General features: G+C 44.3%; 1 protein-coding gene across 1 annotated transcript in view; it reads right to left on the bottom strand.

Annotated features, from left to right (window-relative positions):
* The window catches only part of LOC126471525 (dihydropyrimidine dehydrogenase [NADP(+)]), a 272626-nt gene that overhangs the window by 138104 nt on the left and 113479 nt on the right, over positions 1-21043 (bottom strand). The window contains exon 7 of the mRNA XM_050099748.1: positions 9635-9785. Coding sequence (XP_049955705.1) covers positions 9635-9785 — 151 coding nt within the window. The remainder of the gene's footprint in view (positions 1-9634; positions 9786-21043) is intronic.

Below are 21043 nucleotides of genomic sequence, written 5' to 3'. Positions count from 1 at the left end.
AGGGTATAAAGTGTAGACAGGCAATAGTGAGGAAAACTTCTCTGAAAATGAGAAAAATGTTAATATCCAACGTAAATTTATGTGTTAGTAAGGCTTTCTGAAAGTATTTGTCTGGAGTGTGTCCTTATATGAAAGTGAAACGTGGGAGATAAACATTAGAGAATAGAAGATTATAGGTACGTTTCAACCATGTCGTTGCAGAAAAAGGCTGACGATAAAAAAAAGATGGGTAGAAAGGATAACCTATGAAGATGTGCTTAATCGATTCGGGGGTAAAACTTGTCTAAAAGAAGAGTAGGTTAACAGGAAACAACCTGTAGCATCAAGGAATATCTAATTTGTTAATGGAGGGAGGTGTCGGGGGTAAAAATTGTGGAGAGGGACCAAAGTCAACTCCATTAAGCAGGCTCAAATAGACTGTTTGCCGTAGTTATGCAGAGATGAAGTGACTTGCGCAGTACAGACGAGCATGGAGAACTGCGTCAAACCAGGATCAAAACAACAACAGATGTTGGTGCCTGAACTATAGGACACTCATTTGCAGAGGTCGCACAGATGTTGTGATTTGGAAGCACTTCCTCTCTAGGCAGTTCCACCGACATCTAGGCAATTCCACCGTCATCTAAAGGAGCTGATGAATGAGTCGGGCATAACGGACCGTACAATCGCACAGACGGGCTACGGTGCAGCTAAATACTCGATAATTCATTGATGAGTAACAAGAACCGGTGAATAATCATGGCACGCTAACACTCAACATGTTATAGGGTAGATAACCCACCACCCCAGGTTTACACGTCTGCTCACCACACGTCACGCAGATAAGAATGGTCTTTGGAACACCAGTGCTGGACTTCCAAAACTTGCCAAAAGGTTGGCCAGACTGACAAGACATAGTACAAATTGCTGTCTAGGTTCGATTACGTAAAGTAGGATATGAGGTGACGCCAAGGAGTAGGTGCTGAAGTTTTCTTGGATAGGCGATGTTTGCATGAGAAGCCGTGGAGTCCCTGATCGGCTGCTAGCGTCTCTCACCGACGAGCGGAACAGGAGCCTGCTGATCGATATTGTGCTTTCGTTTCCCGCCTACAGCATTCTGCCGCCGGCCTTTGGCACCAGTTAGAGAGCATCACTGCCAAATTTCTCAAGATAAGTTGAGGATCACTTCACGGATATGACTGTTTTTCTACTGACTCCAAAGTCGCATGACCTTAACCCTAGTGAGAAAATCTGGGACGCTGTAAAGCTGCATCAGGTGGCCCATTTCATGTAGCTTGTATCACACCATCGGCATATTACAATGTCTACCGCGACTCGTAAGTACTGGCAATCTTCTACATCTACATCTACATCTACATTGATACTCCGCAAGCCACCCAACGGTGTGTGGCGGAGGGCACTTTACGTGCCACTGTCATTACCTCCCTTTCCTGTTCCAGTCGCGTATGGTTCGCGGGAAGAACGACTGCCTGAAAGCCTCCGTGCGCGCTCTAATCTCTCTAATTTTACATTCGTGATCTCCTCGGGAAGTATAAGTAGGGGGAAGCAATATATTCGATACCTCATCCAGAAACGCACCCTCTCGAAACCTGGCGAGCAAGCTACACCGCGATGCAGAGCGCCTCTCTTGCAGAGTCTGCCACTTGAGTTTATTAAACATCTCCGTAACGCTATCACGGTTACCAAATAACCCGGTGACGAAACGCGCCGCTCTTCTTTGGATCTTCTCTATCTCCTCCGTCAACCCGACCTGGTACGGATCCCACACTGATGAGCAATACTCAAGTATAGGTCGAACGAGTGTTTTGTAAGCCACCTCCTTTGTTGATGGACTACATTTTCTAAGCACTCTCCCAATGAATCTCAACCTGGTACCCGCCTTACCAACAATTAATTTTATATGATCATTCCACTTCAAATCGTTCCGTACGCATACTCCCAGATATTTTACAGAAGTAACTGCTACCAGTGTTTGTTCCGCTATCATATAATCATACAATAAAGGATCCTTCTTTCTATGTATTCGCAATACATTATATTTGTCTATGTTAAGGGTCAGTTGCCACTCCCTGCACCAAGTGCCTATCCGCTGCAGATCTTCCTGTATTTCGCTACAATTTTCTAATGCAGCAACTTCTCTGTATACTACAGCATCATCCGCGAAAAGCCGCATGGAACTTCCGACACTATCTACTTCATCCATGCTTCGAGCATCCAGTGGTGGTGTTCAGTGTACATGCCAGTCTTTTTACCATGTGACAAGCGGTGAGTAAAAGTACAGGGTTATTACAAATGATTGAAGCGATTTCACAGCTCTACAATAACTTTATTGTTTGAGATATTTTCACAATGCTTTGCACACACATACAAAAACTCAAAAAAGTTTTTTTAGGCATTCACAAATGTTCGATATGTGCCCCTTTAGTGATTCGGCAGACATCAAGCCGATAATCAAGTTCCTCCCACACTCGGCGCAGCACGTCCCCATCAATGAGTTCGAAAGCATCGTTGATGCGAGCTCGCAGTTCTGGCACGTTTCTTGGTAGAGGAGGTTTAAACACTGAATCTATCACATAACCCCACAGAAAGAAATCGCATGGGGTTAAGTCGGGAGAGCGTGGAGGCCATGACACGAGTTGCTGATCATGATCTCCACCACGACCGATCCATCGGTTTTCCAATCTCCTGTTTAAGAAATGCCGAACATCATGATGGAAGTGCAGTGGAGCACCATCCTGTTGAAAGATGAAGTCGGCGTTGTCGGTCTCCAGTTGTGGCATGAGCCAATTTTCCAGCATGTCCAGATACACGTGTCCTGTAACGTTTTTTTTTTTTTTCGCAGAAGAAAAAGGGGCAGTAAACTTTAAACCGTGAGATTGCACAAAACATGTTAACTTTTGGTGAATTGCGAATTTGCTGCACGAATGCGTGAGGATTCTCTACCGCCCAGATTCGCACATTGTGTCTGTTCACTTCACCATTAAGAAAAAATGTTGCTTCATCACTGAAAACAAGTTTCGCACTGAACGCATCCTCTTCCATGAGCTGTTGCAACCGCACTGAAAATTCAAAGCGTTTGACTTTGTCATCGGGTGTCAGGGCTTGTAGCAATTGTAAACGGTAAGGCTTCTGCTTTAGCCTTTTCCGTAAGATTTTCCAAACCGTCGGCTGTGGTACGTTTAGCTCCCTGCTTGCTTTATTCGTCGACTTCCGCGGGCTACGCGTGAAACTTGCCCGCACGCGTTCAACCGTTTCTTCGCTCACTGCAGGCCGACCCGTTGATTTCCCCTTATAGAGGCATCCAGAAGCTTTAAACTGCGCATACCATCGCCGAATGGAATTAGCAGTTGGTGGATCTTTGTTGAACTTCGTCCTGTAGTGTCGTTCCACTGTTATGACTGACTGATGTGAGTGCATTTCAAGCACGACATACGCTTTCTCGGCTCCTGTCGCCATTTTGTCTCACTGCGCTCTCGAGCGCTCTGGCGGCAGAAACCTGAAGTGCGGCTTCAGCCGAACAAAACTTTTTGAGTTTTTCTACGTATCTGTAGTGTGTCGTGACCATATGTCAATGAATGGAGCTACAGTGAATTTATGAAATCGCTTCAATCATTTATAATAGCCCTGTACTTGCGAAGAGTTCTCGGGCCTGTACTTGTATGGGCGGTGCGCTGGGGTGGTATGACTTCTCAGCATTTATTGGTTGGTTGGTTTTGGGAGGGGGGAGAGGACCAAACAGTGAGGTCGTCGGTCTCATCGGATTAGGAAAGGATGGGGAAGGAAGTCGGCCGTGCCGTTTCAAAGGAACGATCCCGGAATTTGCCTGAAGCGATTTAGGGAAATCACAGAAAACCTAAATCAGGATGGTCGGACGCGAGTTTGATCAGCATTTAGTATCCAGCACTAGACTGACGAGTGATTTTCTACTGTGTGGAACATTTGTGCGCTGTTATACGAAGAGAACTCAAAAAGTAAAGGCGATGTTTAAAAAGAAACGTTTTATTTGGAAAAAATCACTGCAGGTAACATAATTTTTCCAAACAATCTCCCTCAACCTGTAAACTCTTGGCCCACCTCTTGACAATCTTCCTAAATTCACCCTGTAAAAAAATTTGTGGCATCATGCACATCCACTTTTGTATCGCCTACACAAACTCATCATCCGATGAAAACTTGGATTCACGTAGGAACTAATTCGTCGGACCAAAAAGGTGGATCTCACTTGGAGATAGGTCAGGATTGTACGGTGGGTGATTCAGTAGCACAAAATCAAGATTTTTAGTGCAACAGATTGTTTCCCCATCTGTATGAGATCGAGAATAACCCCGTAGGAATATCACCCCTTCATAAGTCTACCCTCTCCTCTTCGTTTTGATTTTGGTCTTCATATCTCGCAGTAGCCCTTCATAAATCTACCCTCTCCTCTTCGTTTTGATTTTGGACTTCATATCTCGCAGTAGCTCACATTAGCTGTAACTGTTCACTGATCGATTTTTGGGGGAGTAATGCATCAACAGCGGCTCTTACATATCCCAAAACACTGTCATCCTCAACTTTCCTGCAAAAGCTTCACTTCTGAACTTCTTTGCTCTAGGCGAAGACGGATATTTCCACATCATCCTCTCCCGATTATCTGTAATTCTTAATGTTTGAGTCATGTCTCATCATCGGTTAATATGTGACTGAGAAAGTCTTTTTGTTCATGTTCAAAACACCTTTAACTGATAACGACATTTCCAAACGATCCTGTCTGTATGTGTCAGCTGGTGTGGTACGCATGGAGTACAAACTTTCGATGGTGTGAAGAATCAGGAATGATTGCAAATGTTGAACCGCAGCTAATGTTCAACTCATATGCAATATTCTGTAATTCCATGTTGTTTACACGTACCTCCACCAGCTTGTAACACACCATCGGCATATTGCCATGTTTACCGCGACTCCTAAGTACTGGCAACCTTCTTCCATGCTTCGAGCAACTGTCTCGATATTCATGTTGAAACGATTCAATGGGTCGCTCCACAAAGCTATTGCCAGTGACGGTGTGTCACGCACACCTTCCATGTCTTATTTCACTGAATGTTCCTCGCACTCCCTCGAGGAGGCTGAGCAGGACGCATTAGATGAGACTGTTCATATTTGACGCCAGTGTAGGTTGCCGTTTGTGAACGTTACCCAATGATCAAGTAGAAATTTCATGTCATAATTAAATTATGTAGAATTTATCTTAGAAAATAGATTAAGGAAAGGCAAACCTACGTTTCTAGCATTTGTAGACTTAGAGAAAGCTTTTGACAATGTTGACTGGAATACTCTCTTTCAAATTATGAAGGTGGCAGGGATAAAATACAGGGAGCGAAAGGCTATTTACAATTTGTACAGAAACCAGATTGCAGTTATAAGAGCCGAGGGGCGTGAAAGGGAAGCAGTGGTTGGGAAGGTAGTGAGACAGGGTTGTAGCCTATCCCCGATGTTATTCAATCTGTATACTGAGGAAGCAGTAAAGGAAACAAAACAAAAATTTGGAGTAGCAATTAAAATCCATGGAGAAGAAATAAAAACTTTGAGGTTTGCTGATGATATTGTAATTCTGTCAGAGGCAGCAAAGGACCTGGAAGAGTAGCTGAACGGAATGGACAGTGTCTTGAAAGGGGGATACAAGATGAACATCAACAAAAGCAAAACGAGGATAATGGAATGTAGTCGAATTAAATCGGGTGATGCTGCGGGAATCAGATTAGGAAATGAGACACTTAAAGTAGTAAAGGAGTTTTGCTATTTGGGGAGCAAAATAACTGATGATGGTCGAAGTAGAGAGGATATAAAATGTAGACTGGCAATGGCAAGGAAAGCGTTTCTGAAGAAGAGAAATTTGTTAACATCGAGTATAGATTTAAGTGTCAGGAAGTCGTTTCTGAAAGTATTTGTATGGAGTGTAACCGTATATGGAAGTGAAACGTGGACGATAAATAGTTTAGACAAAAAGAGAATAGAAGCTTTCGAAATGTGGTGCTACAGAAGAATGCTGAAGATTGGATGGGTAGATCACATAACTAATGAGGAGGTATTGAATAGAATTAGAGAGATGAGAAATCTGTGGCACAACTTGACTAGAAGAAGGGATCGGTTGGTAGGGCATATTCTGAGGCATCAAGGGATCACCAATTTAGTATTGGAGGACAGTGTGGAGGGTAAAAATCGTAGAGGGAGACCAAGAGATGAATACACTAAACAGACTCAGAAAGATGTAGGTTGCAGTAGGTACTGGGAGATGAAGAAGCTTGCACAGGATAGAGTAGCATGGAAAGCTGCATCAAACCAGTCTCTGGACTGAAGACCACAACAACAAGATGTTCCCTCCTGTCTGAGTGTTAGTGGGTATGTATGGCTTGAGAATGAATGATTAGTTTATTGTGTGTTTTGAAATTACTGTTAGCCGTATCCACAACCACTACTAATAACGGTTACCAGTAACTTCAAAACACACAAGCTGCTTCTCTTCTGCTCTGGTGACCGCCCCGATAAGTGAGTGGAAGGATCAACAAACGAATTTGAACAGATCTCATGTGACGTTCGCCACGACCAAACACAACGACGAACAACGAACAATATATTAAAAAAAAGTGGTCAGCGTGACGAATTGCCGTCCTACGGGTCCGGGTTCGATTACCGGCTGGGTCGGGGATTTTCTCCGCTCAGGGACTGGGTGTTGTGTTGTCTTCATCATCATTTCATCCCCACCGGCGCGCAGGTCGTCCAGTGTGGCGTCGAACGTAATAAAACCTGCACGAAGGCGGCCGGACCTGCCCCGTAAGGGGTCTTCCGCCCAATGACGCCAAACGCTCATTTCCATTTATCATTTTCTGCTCTGGTGTAAGATGGCCAACTTTCCGTCTCTCAGTTTCTCCGTTCCCCCTTTCAAGCTTTATGTCAGGTTGGTCGAGGAGGCCGAGAGGGTGGCTCGAGTAGTGGGCAAGCTCGCCGTCACCTAAAATCTGCGTCCCAGGCACAGTAGCATCCCCAAAGAGGACACTCCATCCATGGGGTCGAGGAAGCTGTGCCTCTGACTGGTTCCGGCGTTGGGTGGGGATAGCGTCGGCTTTGTTGAGACCGGGAGCGTGGTCAGTAGTGGTTGTCCGTTCTGCGGCTGGTGAGTACCCATGTTAAGGGAACGCTCTGCTTAGAGCATTGTGTTAGGCGGGACTGAGCATAACGTAAATTCATAGTGAAATATTTACGTCACTTCAGATTAACTGAAGATTTAGTATTCAAACCTAAAATAGTCGAAATTCGTAGTTCCAGATGAATATCTTAAAGCTACCCCACCGAACGAAACTTCCTAGGTCCAGACAGAGCGACGGAAAGGATTAGTTGGCGATAGGTGGGCTTGATATATTAGTAGTTATATTGATTAGGTGTAGTGTGGTGTGAATGAATTTTTGTACGTGGATTATCTTCCCTTGTCGCGTTGAATGCTATGTATTAAGTATTCAATCAACAGTCAGATTAGCTGACGAATTCCAGTTCGCTCTAGAAAATCTAGGAAGAGAAATACTGGTGGCGACCCTGTTTCTTCTCGTTGAGGTTTGCAGTCTTAGCTGCTTAACCACGCTCATAAAAGGTTTTGTGAGCTTGCTCAGGGTACGAGAAGTAACACCAGTTTAAGGCTAACTAAAGGTGCTTAGACGAACTGGGGTTTTACAATGTCCATTTTCAATGCGAATGGCCTCCCGAATGCTCTCCTTGGTAGACAGATACACGTCTTTTTTTAAAGCGATTTATCCACTACAAATTTTTTTTTCGTTCAGTGTCACCATACAGCAGCTACACTGTGAATAATCTCCGCGGTTTTTGCCCCTTTAGAAGTCGGAAAACAAATCACTCGCTTCCTTTCTTCCTTGGTGCGTACGGGCAACGGAGAGCTCATAATACAATGCTTTGAAATAACTGTGAATAGAGCTATTCACTGAAACAACAAAGCAACCGCGCAAGATCAACAGTGAGGTGAGGACATGTCATTGTTGAGTCTGTGCTGGCAACCTATAGAGCAGAAAAAATTGCCTTACTTACTGACTTGCTCTCAAAATCCGCGATAGTCGCCGGAGTTCTGTGTTATAAAAGAATTGCTGTCCACGACAGCTGAGTATCCCATGAGCCGAACTGTACTGCGAGGGCTCGCCTTAACAGCAGTTCTAATAACGTAATTATTCTCTGGAGCGCGTGTCGTCCAGCGCAGATTGATTTTCAAGGTCGACCCCGCGCCATGAAATTCGCAGTTGTAGCGACGTGCCACCACAGAGGCAACACAAGCATGGCGATGGCGTTCTCTTTGCTCAGCAGTTCTGCTGAAAGGAAACAGGCTAATAAACAAAACCAAAACAAAACCAGTGCGCTTGTTAAGCAACTTTAAAAAAACTAATAACACGTTATTACAGTTCCTCTTGTCCCGCAGACCACTACTTCGTTATACAACATGATCAGAGATGTTATTCGAGGTCTCAGTGGCTTCACACAAGTGATGACTGGCAAAATCTCTTTGCCCTCTCCTGCAAAAGAGGGAGAAGGCTGGACGCAGAGCCGAGCCTGCGTCCAATCTTCTGGGATACTGATACAGTTATGATTCGTCAGCACTTAAACAGAAAACGTGCTAGTTAGTTTTTCGACTTATGTGTGAAACTCGTTGACTGTTCGCCGTTCTATAAAAATATGTAAAACGCTTTCATTTTAATTCACCTGACAGTCACGTGAAAAAATATTAGATAGAGGTGACATGATGCTACTTTGGCAAAAATATTAGAATACGTATTGATTTAAAAATATGCGCCTTCGTAAATATCCACTGAGAATGATTGTACACGGTTTCAAAATAATATCGAAAAGCTTCGATGTGTTGTAGAGTATGCCTGGATGAAGAAAGATAGTATAAGAATTCATGTCTGAAAACGTCATTCAGTAATGGCACAAACGATTAAAATGTGAGGATCAGGATCTACCTGAGCAGCAAAAACAGTCAAGACTCACAAATAACAATGCAGGTGTGGGCAATTCGACGATTTATTTTAACGTAATGGAAGAGAAACACAAAACAGAAAAATCGTTATACAGTCTATACTAACTTTCTTAATTTATTCAGCTGCTTTTAACGAGAAAATGGTCGAATTTTGTTTGTTTCCATGTAAGTTCGTTGAAAATCTTTACATAATTCTTAAACTGACTGAAAATGATGTTTGCAACTTTAGCACGACATCTCAGGATTCCTTTGGTCTCAAGCTTCCGTCCCAAATGCTGGGGGTCACAGAGACTACAGTTTGTCCACGAGTGTCTTATATTGGGCCTCTCTGAAAGATGTGTCCCACTTCGCCGCAATTCTCATTATAGATAGAGGCATTTCATTGTTCTCCCGGATGCTGATTTTATGTATTCATGCGACTTCTTACAGCTTTAGAATCTTTCGGTGAGATATTTGGTTGGTATTACTGAATCCGGAGTCGTATTGTTCGTACTGAAATTGAACACCACTCAGTTTCTCCTTATGTGAGCAGGTGACGCAGTTACAAAAGGTTCTTTTTTACTTGTGATATATCTCTTGATAATAGCCAGTGTATGGTTTAGAAATATGAAATGAAGAACTGACCTGGTTTACTTCCCTTGGAAACTGCAGGGAGGAAGTCCTTTGAAGTGAAGAAACCCATATCCGCCGTGAGACCCTCAAATATGGGGCTCAATTTAGGGTGTGGAAGACCGATGCCCAGGAAAATCACTTCGTATCCATCAGATTTCAGTTTCTGCAACATATTCAACGAAAATTGGCCTTAATTATAACTCAAGTAAGAGCAATTGTCGTGTCCAATAAAAAAGCTTTATAATCTACACAGTTCTAAGGTTTTAATTAATTAGTGCTGCGATGATTGCTGCTTCGAACGTAACACAGCTACGGAAAGGAAAGTAAATGATTTGCAGCTAGAAGACATGAGAGATGACGCGCTAAAGGCCAAAGATTGAGTGGACGGACAGAGATAACATGCAAATCTAGGTGAGATTTCTTCTGTGTTTCTAGTGCATTAATTGGCATTAGCTCTAAAGAAGATAACTTAAACAATAATATTATTATATGTGCACGTTTATTTTGCACCTGTTCACTAGTTATTAGAATGTGATACCTCTGTCATCTTCTTATAGGCAGTCAAGGGAGATGAAACAGCTATTGTTATTTCCGCAGTAACAGCCTTTACTATCGATAATTTCTCTGTAATGAAAAAAATTACGTCTTCTTCGGTTTGGTCTATTGCTCTGCTGTTTCAGAAAATTTCAACAAGCAAAAATAGTGGAGACAAGAGAATATAATTTAGTAAAGTACGCTGGTGGGCAAAACTTAATGACGAAAACAACTTTCGCATGATGTGTCACTACCAAGTAACGTGGTATTGTAACGTATTACTATCTTTACGACGTTTCTCATCGAGCCATATACGTTATCTCGCATTTCTAACTGCTTCGTTCACACAAATATAGACAAAAATTCGGAAATTCTGGGTCGCCACCAGCCCAAGCCCTTCGTAACCATTTAGAAAAAAACTGAGCTGGAAAATTATTAGTTTAATTACTTTAATAATTTAACTGCAAGTATGCAAATTTCTTTAAGTAGCCAGATAAATAGCACTTCATGTCGTGCATGAAGCAACTTGATTAATTCAGGATTGGAAATCGGAGTAAGTGGGTAAGATCAACACCACAGAATTTATCTTTCACGTAGATTATTTACGGTATCTAAATATTTTGTTGCACATCCTAACCACACATAACTGGTGCCTCACTAGAAATATTTAAGTAAGAGCCGGCCGAAGTGGCCGTGCGGTTAAAGGCGCTGCAGTCTGGAACCGCAAGACCGCTACGGTCGCAGGTTCAAATCCTGCCTCGGGCATGGATGTTTGTGATGTCCTTAGGTTAGTTAGGTTTAAGTAGTTCTAAATTCTAGGGGACTAATAACCTCAGCAGTTGAGTCCCATAGTGCTCAGAGCCATTTGAACCATTTAAGTAAGAATTACGTGAGCATGTAACAGAGCACAATTTAACTACAGCAAGAAGAAACACAGAAAACGGAGGTGGGAGACAATGATACTATCATCTCCTTTGCATTCATACAATAAAAATATCTCAGTGGGATCTGCATTAAGATTCTACATATGCACTATTCTGGACAGAGGTTTAAACAATGCACGAGGTTGTGCGATAATGATTGAATATAGTAACTGCGTCTGCTGCTTGCAAACGACCGAACTAGAGCACGTGGTGCAGACCGATTCAAACTGTTGTGCCGCTTTGTAGAAAGCGCACGAAAGAACAGATATTCTCGCAGAAATTATAGCTCATTAAACAAGCAAACTGTTAAAATAAAGCCTATTGTGGTGCATTGGTGGACCAGAAGGGTCATTGATTACCAAACACGTGGCACAAAATCGACACACAAAGACAAAAGCAACTTCCACAAAATACAAGATTAAAAATCATTAAAAATGATACTCGCTTCGACACACTATTACATGGTTGAAGTGATCCTAATCAACTTTTACTAATCAGATTTACCGTTTGAAATTGTACTTCATTGTTGTTCAAAATGAACAAATTAACTTCCACACTTAACTCAAAAACCCAAAAATCGCCTACTTAAAGCAATATAATTATGGCACATTCGGAAAAATAACTCGCTTCACACACTTCAGTTAAGCTGAAGTTCTTAAATATTTCAACAGTTAAAGATAACGAAGTCCTAACTCAACCTGCTTCCCATCACCCGAAACCCCTCTAAGAGCTACGATCCGTACTCACCAAGCGTTCATTGAAGAGTGCCGCTTTCTCTTTCGAAATTACCTAGCTCCCCGTGCAGCGGAAGCTACCAGAGGGGTAGCCCTCCGTCCCCAACCTCACACACAAAAACAGCCTTCGACACAGCCTTCGACTAAGATGAGTAAACCTCTCTGTTCAGGTATTGGAAACCTAAGTTGGTCATCCTGTGCTCTCCTTCGAACGAGAAGCAACATTCAGCGTTTCACACAGAACAAAACCGAAACCCCACATTAAAACACACATATAATATTCAATAGGCCTTATTTGAGTGCTCAGCCATTCAGGAAGAGTTCATGAATTGAGCTAAAATCAGGTAGTAAAGTGAATAAGTTGTACCGAATTCGGAAAGCGTCTTATGAAACAACTTCACAGAGACGTTTCAGTATCTAATCACCTCGATATCGACGGGACGTTAAACTCTAATCTCCCTTCCTTTCTTACAAGTAACACAGCTCGACGAAACTTGGACAATACACAGGAACAACCGCTACAGCATATTAAAGAAGGTAACTGAAAGAAAAACGCAACGAGACAAACAGAAACGACACTTTTATTCAAAGACAGTAATCACACTGGAGTCACCGGGATTTATGATGGTCCCCTGGTCATTTCAGAAGGCGGGACACGGTTGTTAATAGGGTGTGTAACCACCACGGACAGCAAAAATGGTTCAAATGGCTCTGAGCACTATGGGACTTAACTGCTGATGTCATCAGTCCCCTAGAGCTTCGAACTACTTAAACCTAAGTATCCTAAGGACACCACACACATCCATGCCCGAGGCAGGATTCGAACCTGCGACCGTTGCAGTCGCGCGGTATCAGACTGTAGCGCCTAGAACCGCTCGGCCACCCTGGCCGGCCCACGGACAGCATTACATGCTCTGTAATATGCTCTCATGATGGCCAGAAGGTAGGACGTTCCATTCCTCCAACAGCGCGATTGGAAACTGCTGGATAGCTATTGGTGCATTTCGACGTGCTGGAATATTTCTCTCCAACACATCCCACACGTTTTCGAAAGGATTTAAGTCGGGGGAACAAGCAGGCTAGTCCATTCAGCGAATACTTCCTCATTCCAAGACCTCCTCCACCTGCGAAATTCGATGCCGTAGCGAATCGAAATACAGAAAAATGTATTGAGCACCGAAAACACCCCAGAAAGGATGCATATGGACAAGGAGCTCAGTGTCACAATAACGTTGACGGATGAGTAAACCGTGTTCAAAGATTTGGAGGTCAGTACGCCCATGCACATACGTCCCCACACTATAATACCTGGATGATCAAATCGTTCATTTAGGTATGCTGCGCGCACTCTCATATGTCGAGAGGTGGAAACATATAATGCACCTAGGAACGTTGTCGAGCATGATAGTTTTGATCGTCCAGTTGGTATGGTGTGGGTAGGCATAATGTTGCATGACCTTCAAAGTTCTGAAAACGGTATACTCACCAGTCAACTTCTTGACACTGGACTCCATCTCCATGTGCGACTTTTCAGGTGTGTGTTCAGATCTGACTCCAATTTAATTGCTGACAGTTGCGACCGCACCGAACAGCACAAGTGGAGAGGTCCTGGTAACGAGAGAATATTTGACAAATGGATGGGCCCGCCGTTCCCCCGACTTAATCCCATCGAGCACAGTGATATGTGATGAGAAGACGTATTGCACCCCTTCCGCCGGAGGTTCGAGCCCTCCCTCAGGCGTGTGTGTGTGTGTGTGTGTGTGTGTGTGTGTGTGTGTGTGTGTGTGTTAGTCTTGGCATAAGTTAGTTTAAGTAGTGGGTAAGTCTAGGGACCGATGACCTCAGCAGTTTGGTCGCTTAGGAATTGACGCACACTTGAACATTAGACGTATTGCAACACGTCCACAGGGACTAATAAGCATCCAGCAGTTATCAACTGCGCTGGTGGAGGCAAAGAACGCCCAACATTACCAACCTTGTGGCCAACCAGCATGCGAGCACGTTGCGCGGCATGCGTTGCCGTCTGTTGTGAACATGCACCCCATTAAGAAGCACGGCCCGCCTTTTATAACATCCAATGAACCATCATAAATAGTGACGACTTCAGTGAAATTATTGTCTTTGAGCAAAAGTGTCATTTATGTTCGTCTCATTATTTCTTTCAGTTGCCTTCTGCACTTTACGGAAGCAGTTCTTTCTATGTATCGTCCATATTTCATTGAGCTACGTTACTTGGCACTGACACATCACGCAAAAGTTATTATCGCCCTTACGTTTTGCACACCGCTGTATTTACTCGTGGCACAGAGTATAGTTATTTTTGCTTACGACACTATGCAGTTCTGAATAAAAATACAGGAAGCGTTCAAGTATGCAGAAACGCATTAGGCGTTTATTATCAGGTTCCGAAATTTGTACATTTTGTGTCACTGCAAGTACAGGGCTATTCAAAAAGAAGGAAGAGATTTCGAACATTTATACACTCCTGGAAATGGAAAAAAGAACACATTGACACCGGTGTGTCAGACCCACCATACTTGCTCCGGACACTGCGAGAGGACTGTACAAGCAATGATCACACGCACGGCACAGCGGACACACGAGGAACCGCGGTGTTGGCCGTCGAATGGCGCTAGCTGCGCAGCATTTGTGCACCGCCGCCGTCAGTGTCAGCCAGTTTGCCGTGGCATACGGAGCTCCATCGCAGTCTTTAACACTGGTAGCATGCCGCGACAGCGTGGACGTGAACCGTATGTGGAGTTGACGGACTTTGAGCGAGGGCGTATAGTGGGCATGCGGGAGGCCGGGTGGACGTACCGCCGAATTGCTCAACACGTGGGGCGTGAGGTCTCCACAGTACATCGATGTTGTCGCCAGTGGTCGGCGGAAGGTGCACGTGCCCGTCGACCTGGGACCGGACCGCAGCGACGCACGGATGCACGCCAAGACCGTAGGATCCTACGCAGTGCCGTAGGGGACCGCACCGCCACTTCCCAGCAAATTAGGGACACTGTTGCTCCTGGGGTATCGGCGAGGACCATTCGTAACCGTCTCCATGAAGCTGGGCTACGGTCCGGCACACCGTTAGGCCGTCTTCCGCTCACGCCCCAACATCGTGCAGCCCGCCTCCAGTGGTGTCGCGACAGGCGTGAATGGAGGGACGAATGGAGACGTGTCGTCTTGAGCGATGAGAGTCGCTTCTGCCTTGGTGCCAATGATGGTCGTATGCGTGTTTGGCGCCGTGCAGGTGAGCGCCACAATCAGGACTGCATACGACCGAGGCACACAGGGCCAACACCCGGCATCATGGTGTGGGGAGCGATCTCCTACATTGGCCGTACACCACTGGTGATCGTCGAGGGGACACTGAATAGTGCACGGTACATCCAAACCGTCATCGAACCCATCGTTCTACCATTCCTAGACCGGCAAAGGAACTTGCTGTTCCAACAGGACAATGCACGTCCGCATGTATCCCGTGCCACCCAACGTGCTCTGGAAGGTGTAAGTCAACTACCCTGGCCAGCAAGATCTCCGGATCTGTTCCCCATTGAGCATGTTTGGGACTGGATGAAGCGTCGTCTCACGCGGTCTGCACGTCCAGCACGAACGCTGGTCCAACTGAGGCGCCAGGTGGAAATGGCATGGCAAGCCGTTCCACAGGACTACATCCAGCATCTCTACGATCGTCTCCATGGGAGAATAGCAGCCTGCATTGCTGCGAAAGGTGGATATACACTGTACTAGTGCCGACATTGTGCATGCTCTGTTGCCTGTGTCTATGTGCCTGTGGTTCTGTCAGTCTGATCATGTGATGTATCTGACCCCAGGAATGTCAATAAAGTTTCCCCTTCCTGGGACAATGAATTCACGGTGTTCTTATTTCAATTTCCAGGAGTGTATTTTCCAAATTACAAAAGTAGCAACGTTCCTTGACAGCAACAGTTTAAAATTTGAGCAGTCCAGGTAGACGCCCCAATCACGGCCGGATTGGCACTGTTTCTTTCTTCTTAATGGAGGAAACTGTGATAGGACTAACCTATCTAGACACGCTTCAAAACTGGTTACTTCCACAACTTGAAGATGATTCAGATGACTTCATCTTCACGCAAGATGGTGTCCGGCCTCATTTCTCAAAGCACGCCCGGCGTTACCTGAATGACACAATTCCAGGACGTTGGATTGGAAGAGAAGGAGCAGAAGATAAACTTCATTGCCGGTGGCCTCCCAGGTCTCCACCCCTCACACTTTATGTCTTTTATACGTGGGATTACATAAGAGACAGCGTTTTTATCCCCACTCTTTAAAGCCTGCTACATCGCATTGTTGAAGCTGTGAATTCGATAACGAGAGACAGCTGCTTCATGTATGGCAGGAAACGAGCCGCCGTTTTGATATTTGTCGTGTAACACATGGTGCTCACATTGAATGCATAAAAATTTGAACTTTTCTCTTTCCAGTAACGTTGAAATTGTGTTTATATTTATTGTAAAAAATATGGTTCAAATGGCTCTGAGGACTATGGGACTTAACACCTGAGGTCATCAGTTCCATGGAACTTAGAACTACCTAAACCTAAATAAGCTAAGGACATCACACACATCCATGCCCAAGGCAGGATTCGAACCTGCGACCGTAGCAGTCGTGCGGTGTCGAACTGAAGCGCCTAGAATCGCTTGGCCACCGCGGCCGGCTATATATATTGTAGTTTGGAATCAATAAATGTTTGAAATCTGTTCCTTCTTTTTGAATAGTCCTGTACCAGAGACAAAAGGCTAACAATAAGCCGCGCGGGATTAGCCGAGCGGTCTTAGGCGCTGCAGTCATGGACTGTGTGGCTGGTCCCGGCGAAGGTTCGAGTCCTCCCTCGGGCATGGGTGTGTGTGTTTGTCCTTAGGATAATTTAGGTTAAGCAGTGTGTAAGCTTAGGAACTGATGACCTTAGCAGTTAAGTACCATAAGATTTCACACACGTTTGAACATCTTTGATAACAATAAGTTGGTTTTTCGTTTATTTGAATAGGCTAGTGACGTATTAATCAATATTTCGTGATATTTCAGTTTTAGAAAGAACGAATTCATTACGCATAGAAATACTACAACAGTAGTTTTGCAACCATCTCGCAGGCACCTCTTTAAGGTTTTAGATATTTTACTTACGGGTTCGTAATAAATAATTTTGCTCAATGAAACTTGTAGTAAATATTTCATAGGAGTTCGCAAAGCCACTGACACTCCACAGTTACTGCACTATGTGGAATGTGGCATTAGCTATATCTTTTGAAAGATGATTTCGGCAGAGAAAAGAAGTGAATTATGCTGCTATAGAATGATTGTTCGCCTTCCCAATCACGTCAGATCCATACAAGACAGAAAAATGAATATCAAAGAGGAAATATTTCTTCTGAACTAATAATTGTTTTCCACAGATGAACTTTATTTGGAGACATAAAATTTAACCATAGACATCTGCTGTCGTTAGCTACAGCACCTTCCACTATGAAGAGATTAAATCTAAAGGGGAAGCATTTATCCAAGTTTAATTATGTTAAGAGTCTCTCAACCGACGAGTTCCGCACCACATCAGAAATGATCTGCGGAATATTTAATATCTAACTATCAAATGGCTCTGAGCACTATGGGACTTAACTGCTGTGGTCATCAGTCCCCTAGAACGTAGAACTACTTAAACCGAACTAACCTAAGGACATCACACACATCCATGCCCGAGGCAGGATTCGAACCTGCGACCGTAGCGGGCGCGCGGCTCCAGACTGTAGTGCCTAGAACCGCTCGGCCACCCCGGCCGGCTATATCTAACTATCGATTCCTATCCACAGCCTTGGCTGAAACGTCATGGAATGAAACATGGGGCTAACTAACTAACTAAGATACTGCATAACACACCATGCCAGGTACTTCTATGGTTCGTTGTTGGAGACTGGTAGCAGTCCATAGAGAACGATTTTATGGGGAGGCTTGATCCTGCGGTGACATACCCGCTGAATGTGAACATTGAACAACGAGTCGTTACCGCTATTATGGAAAGCTTGTAGAAGAAGTGGAGCCGACCGGATCCTAGCGTTAACGCGCTTAAGATCAGTGCTGTAGGATTGGCTTTATGTGTGTTGGTGCAACTTCCTACAAGAATGAAATCACTGAGCGATGAGGGATTCGTCAATGTATGTAGGGCATGACTGAAAATGAGTCTTTTCTATGCCGATCCAAGAAATTATACATTAAGCTCGTGTTTTGTAGATCACAGTAGAGTGGTCCAACGTGAATTTGTTTATCACTGACCGGTGAATTACAGTGCCTCTGTCATAGAATATTTCCTAAAGGCAGTCAGCACGCCGCGGCACAGTCTGTACTCACGATCTGGGTGCAGACGGGATAGTCCATTGTCAACGGTCAGTAGAAGTTTGAAGTGTTACTTATTGTGCGCTGAGAATCTTATAAGTGTTTCGGTTCTGATATCTTAGGTGCTACTGTACGGACATTGCCACTGTTACTGGCCTTTCAGAGTGCCTGGTGGTTACCGTCCGTTCAGAAATATCTAGGTCATCTCCAGATTCGCTGTGAAGCAATAAATATAGAATAATTATGATTTCGGTGGTCAGTGCAGCAGACATTGTGGACAGATTCTTCGTTTACGAAATATATTGTATTTGAACGATAAGAGCGGGTTCGCACATGCGGACATATGTTACTCTTTTGGACCAGAGCGGCGTGCAGACTATGAATTGGGCCTCAGTGAGCGATCAGTGAGTGAAACAGACGGCGATACTTCGTCCTAACGTGACTTGCTGTTGCAGCGCGCCGATTTAGCTGTGCGCTCACTGACTTTGCTTGCCCTGAGCAAGTCTAATGACGCGGCAAATATTCTACTGCGCTCTGGAACAAATATAACCTCGCTAGTAGTTTATAAATATTAGTTTCAATTAATACATTGGTAGATGGTCACCAGTTTCTCCTGATCCCATGATTTCGATGAAGTAACTTATAGCTACTGATTAATTGGCCCTTTCAGACGCTCACTCAAAAATCTTTCAGTCCTTTCGTTGGACTGGCTAGTGTTCTCCCCGTATAAGTTATTCAGAGTAAAAAGTAACTGACAATTTAAATTCTAAAATTCTGACGTTTAAAATCTACAAACAAGGTTCAAAACAAGGGATAATCAAACTTGTTCATTCCTTCCTGTTTTCGCCTCATTCGCGATATGTAGCAGAGGTCGGATGACGCCACCACCTAGCTGTTGGCCGGTTACATATAAACAAGTCAGCTTGCTGGGCTTTTCTGATTTGTATAGGCAACGTATTACGTCTTTATAGCCTCTGAGGTTGTTGCCAGCATTGAGAGATGAAACATTCGACAAGGGAACATGTCTCAGAGTATGGCATAAAACTCACACACCTATAATCTACACAACTCTAATTTATTTAGTCTAACGTCATCTATTCAAAAGTGATGTAAAGCAAAAGGGAACGAATTTAATGAACGACGTGGTTGACACTGAATCTTACGTCATTAATTTCAAGAGACACTCTTTGGTCCTTTATAATTACAAGTGAATATCACTTAACAGAAGTTCTGTAAATCAGGACTAGGCTACATGTACTGTTCCGTCAGACTGTGAACAAATAACTGCCTTCTGCTATCCCACTTTTTGTTGATTCTGTCTCCTCAGATCTCTTTCGTGTCGCAATTTTGCGCAAATTGCTTCACCTAAATCTACATCTACATTTACATCTTTGGTCCGCAGCCCATCTTACGGTCACCTTTTTCTTCTGCTGCTTCAGTCCCGAATGGTTCGCGGGAAGAATGATTGCTGGTAAACCTCCGTGTGAGTTCGAACCTCTCTAATTTTATCTTAATAGTCTGTCCACGAGATGTAGGTAGAAGGAAGCAATGTATTGGTTGATTTTTCAAAGAACGTACACTCTCGGAATATTTATCAGAATACACCATGATGTAGGACGCCTCTCTTGCAGCTTCTGCCACTGCAGTTGGCTGACAATCTCCGTGGCGCTTTCGCGCTTACTAAAGGAATCTGTAACGAAAGGCACCGCTTTTCTTTGGACCTTTCCTATTTCCTCTCTCATTACTATATGATACGGATCCCATACTGACGAGCAATATTCAAGTGCTGTCAGTACGAGGGCTTTGTAAGTTACCTCCACTGTGGGTGGACTACGTTTCCTGAGGATCCTTGAATAGATGTACTACCTAAAGCGACATCTGAGACTGTCTCGGAAGCGAGCTCGGATATCCAAATGCTTAGGCGATTGCTCGCGATAAGCGGGAAATTCGGGTTCGAGTCCCTGTCTGGCAAAAAATTTCGTATGACTCTTTAGGTAAGCCGGATTTCAGGAATACATTTCAGAACAAAACGGGTCCGGAAAATATCTCGGGCGATCAAAAAGTGTTTGAGGGTGTTGCTGCTTGCGTATATGCAACATAGCGCGACTCCGATGCGGGTATATAAGCACCGACATGCAGGCAAGGGATTAGTGTGGCATTCATGTCTTTCCGACGTGTGTGCGAAAAAATCGGCGACGTGGGCTATGGCTGCGTTATTACCAAATGCGCCCAAACGGGACTAATGTGCTATAATTCTTTTCTTGGCTGCCGAAGGACAAACATCGGTAGACATCCATCGGAGAATGAAGAATGTATATAGGGTAATATGTCTGTCAAAAACCACTATCGTGAAATGGTGCTGTTGCTTCTTAATAAAGCACGTCCCTATATCGCAAATGTCGTAACGCAGAAGTTACGCCAACTGAACTGGAAGACACTCGAACAGCCACCGTATAGTCCTGATCTCTCCCCATGGGATTATCACCTCTTAGTTCCCTTGAAAATATCCTTGAAGGGTCGACGATTTCTGTCGGACGACGATGTGCAACAAGCAGTTACAGATTTCTTCAAGCACCAGGAAACGGTGTTTGATGGTTCAAATGGCTCTGAGCACTATGGGACTTAACATCTTAGGTCATCAGTCCCCTAGAACTTAGAACTACTTAAACCTAACTAACCTAAGGACATCACACACACCCATGCCCGAGGCAGGATTCGAACCTGCGACCGTAGCAGTCCCGCGGTTCCGGACTGCAGCGCCAGAACCGCTAGACCACCGCGGCCGGCGAAACGGTGTTTGATCAAAAGGGTATCTTCAACCCGGTGCGTCGGTACGATGATTGCCTCAACACTCGCGCCGCTTTTGGAAA

This window comes from Schistocerca serialis, chromosome 3 (genome assembly GCF_023864345.2).
Source record: "Schistocerca serialis cubense isolate TAMUIC-IGC-003099 chromosome 3, iqSchSeri2.2, whole genome shotgun sequence".
Classification (NCBI taxonomy): Eukaryota; Metazoa; Arthropoda; class Insecta; order Orthoptera; family Acrididae; genus Schistocerca; species Schistocerca serialis.
The sequence above is the reverse complement of the archived record's forward strand: the minus strand, read 5'-3'. Positions and strand labels throughout refer to the sequence as shown.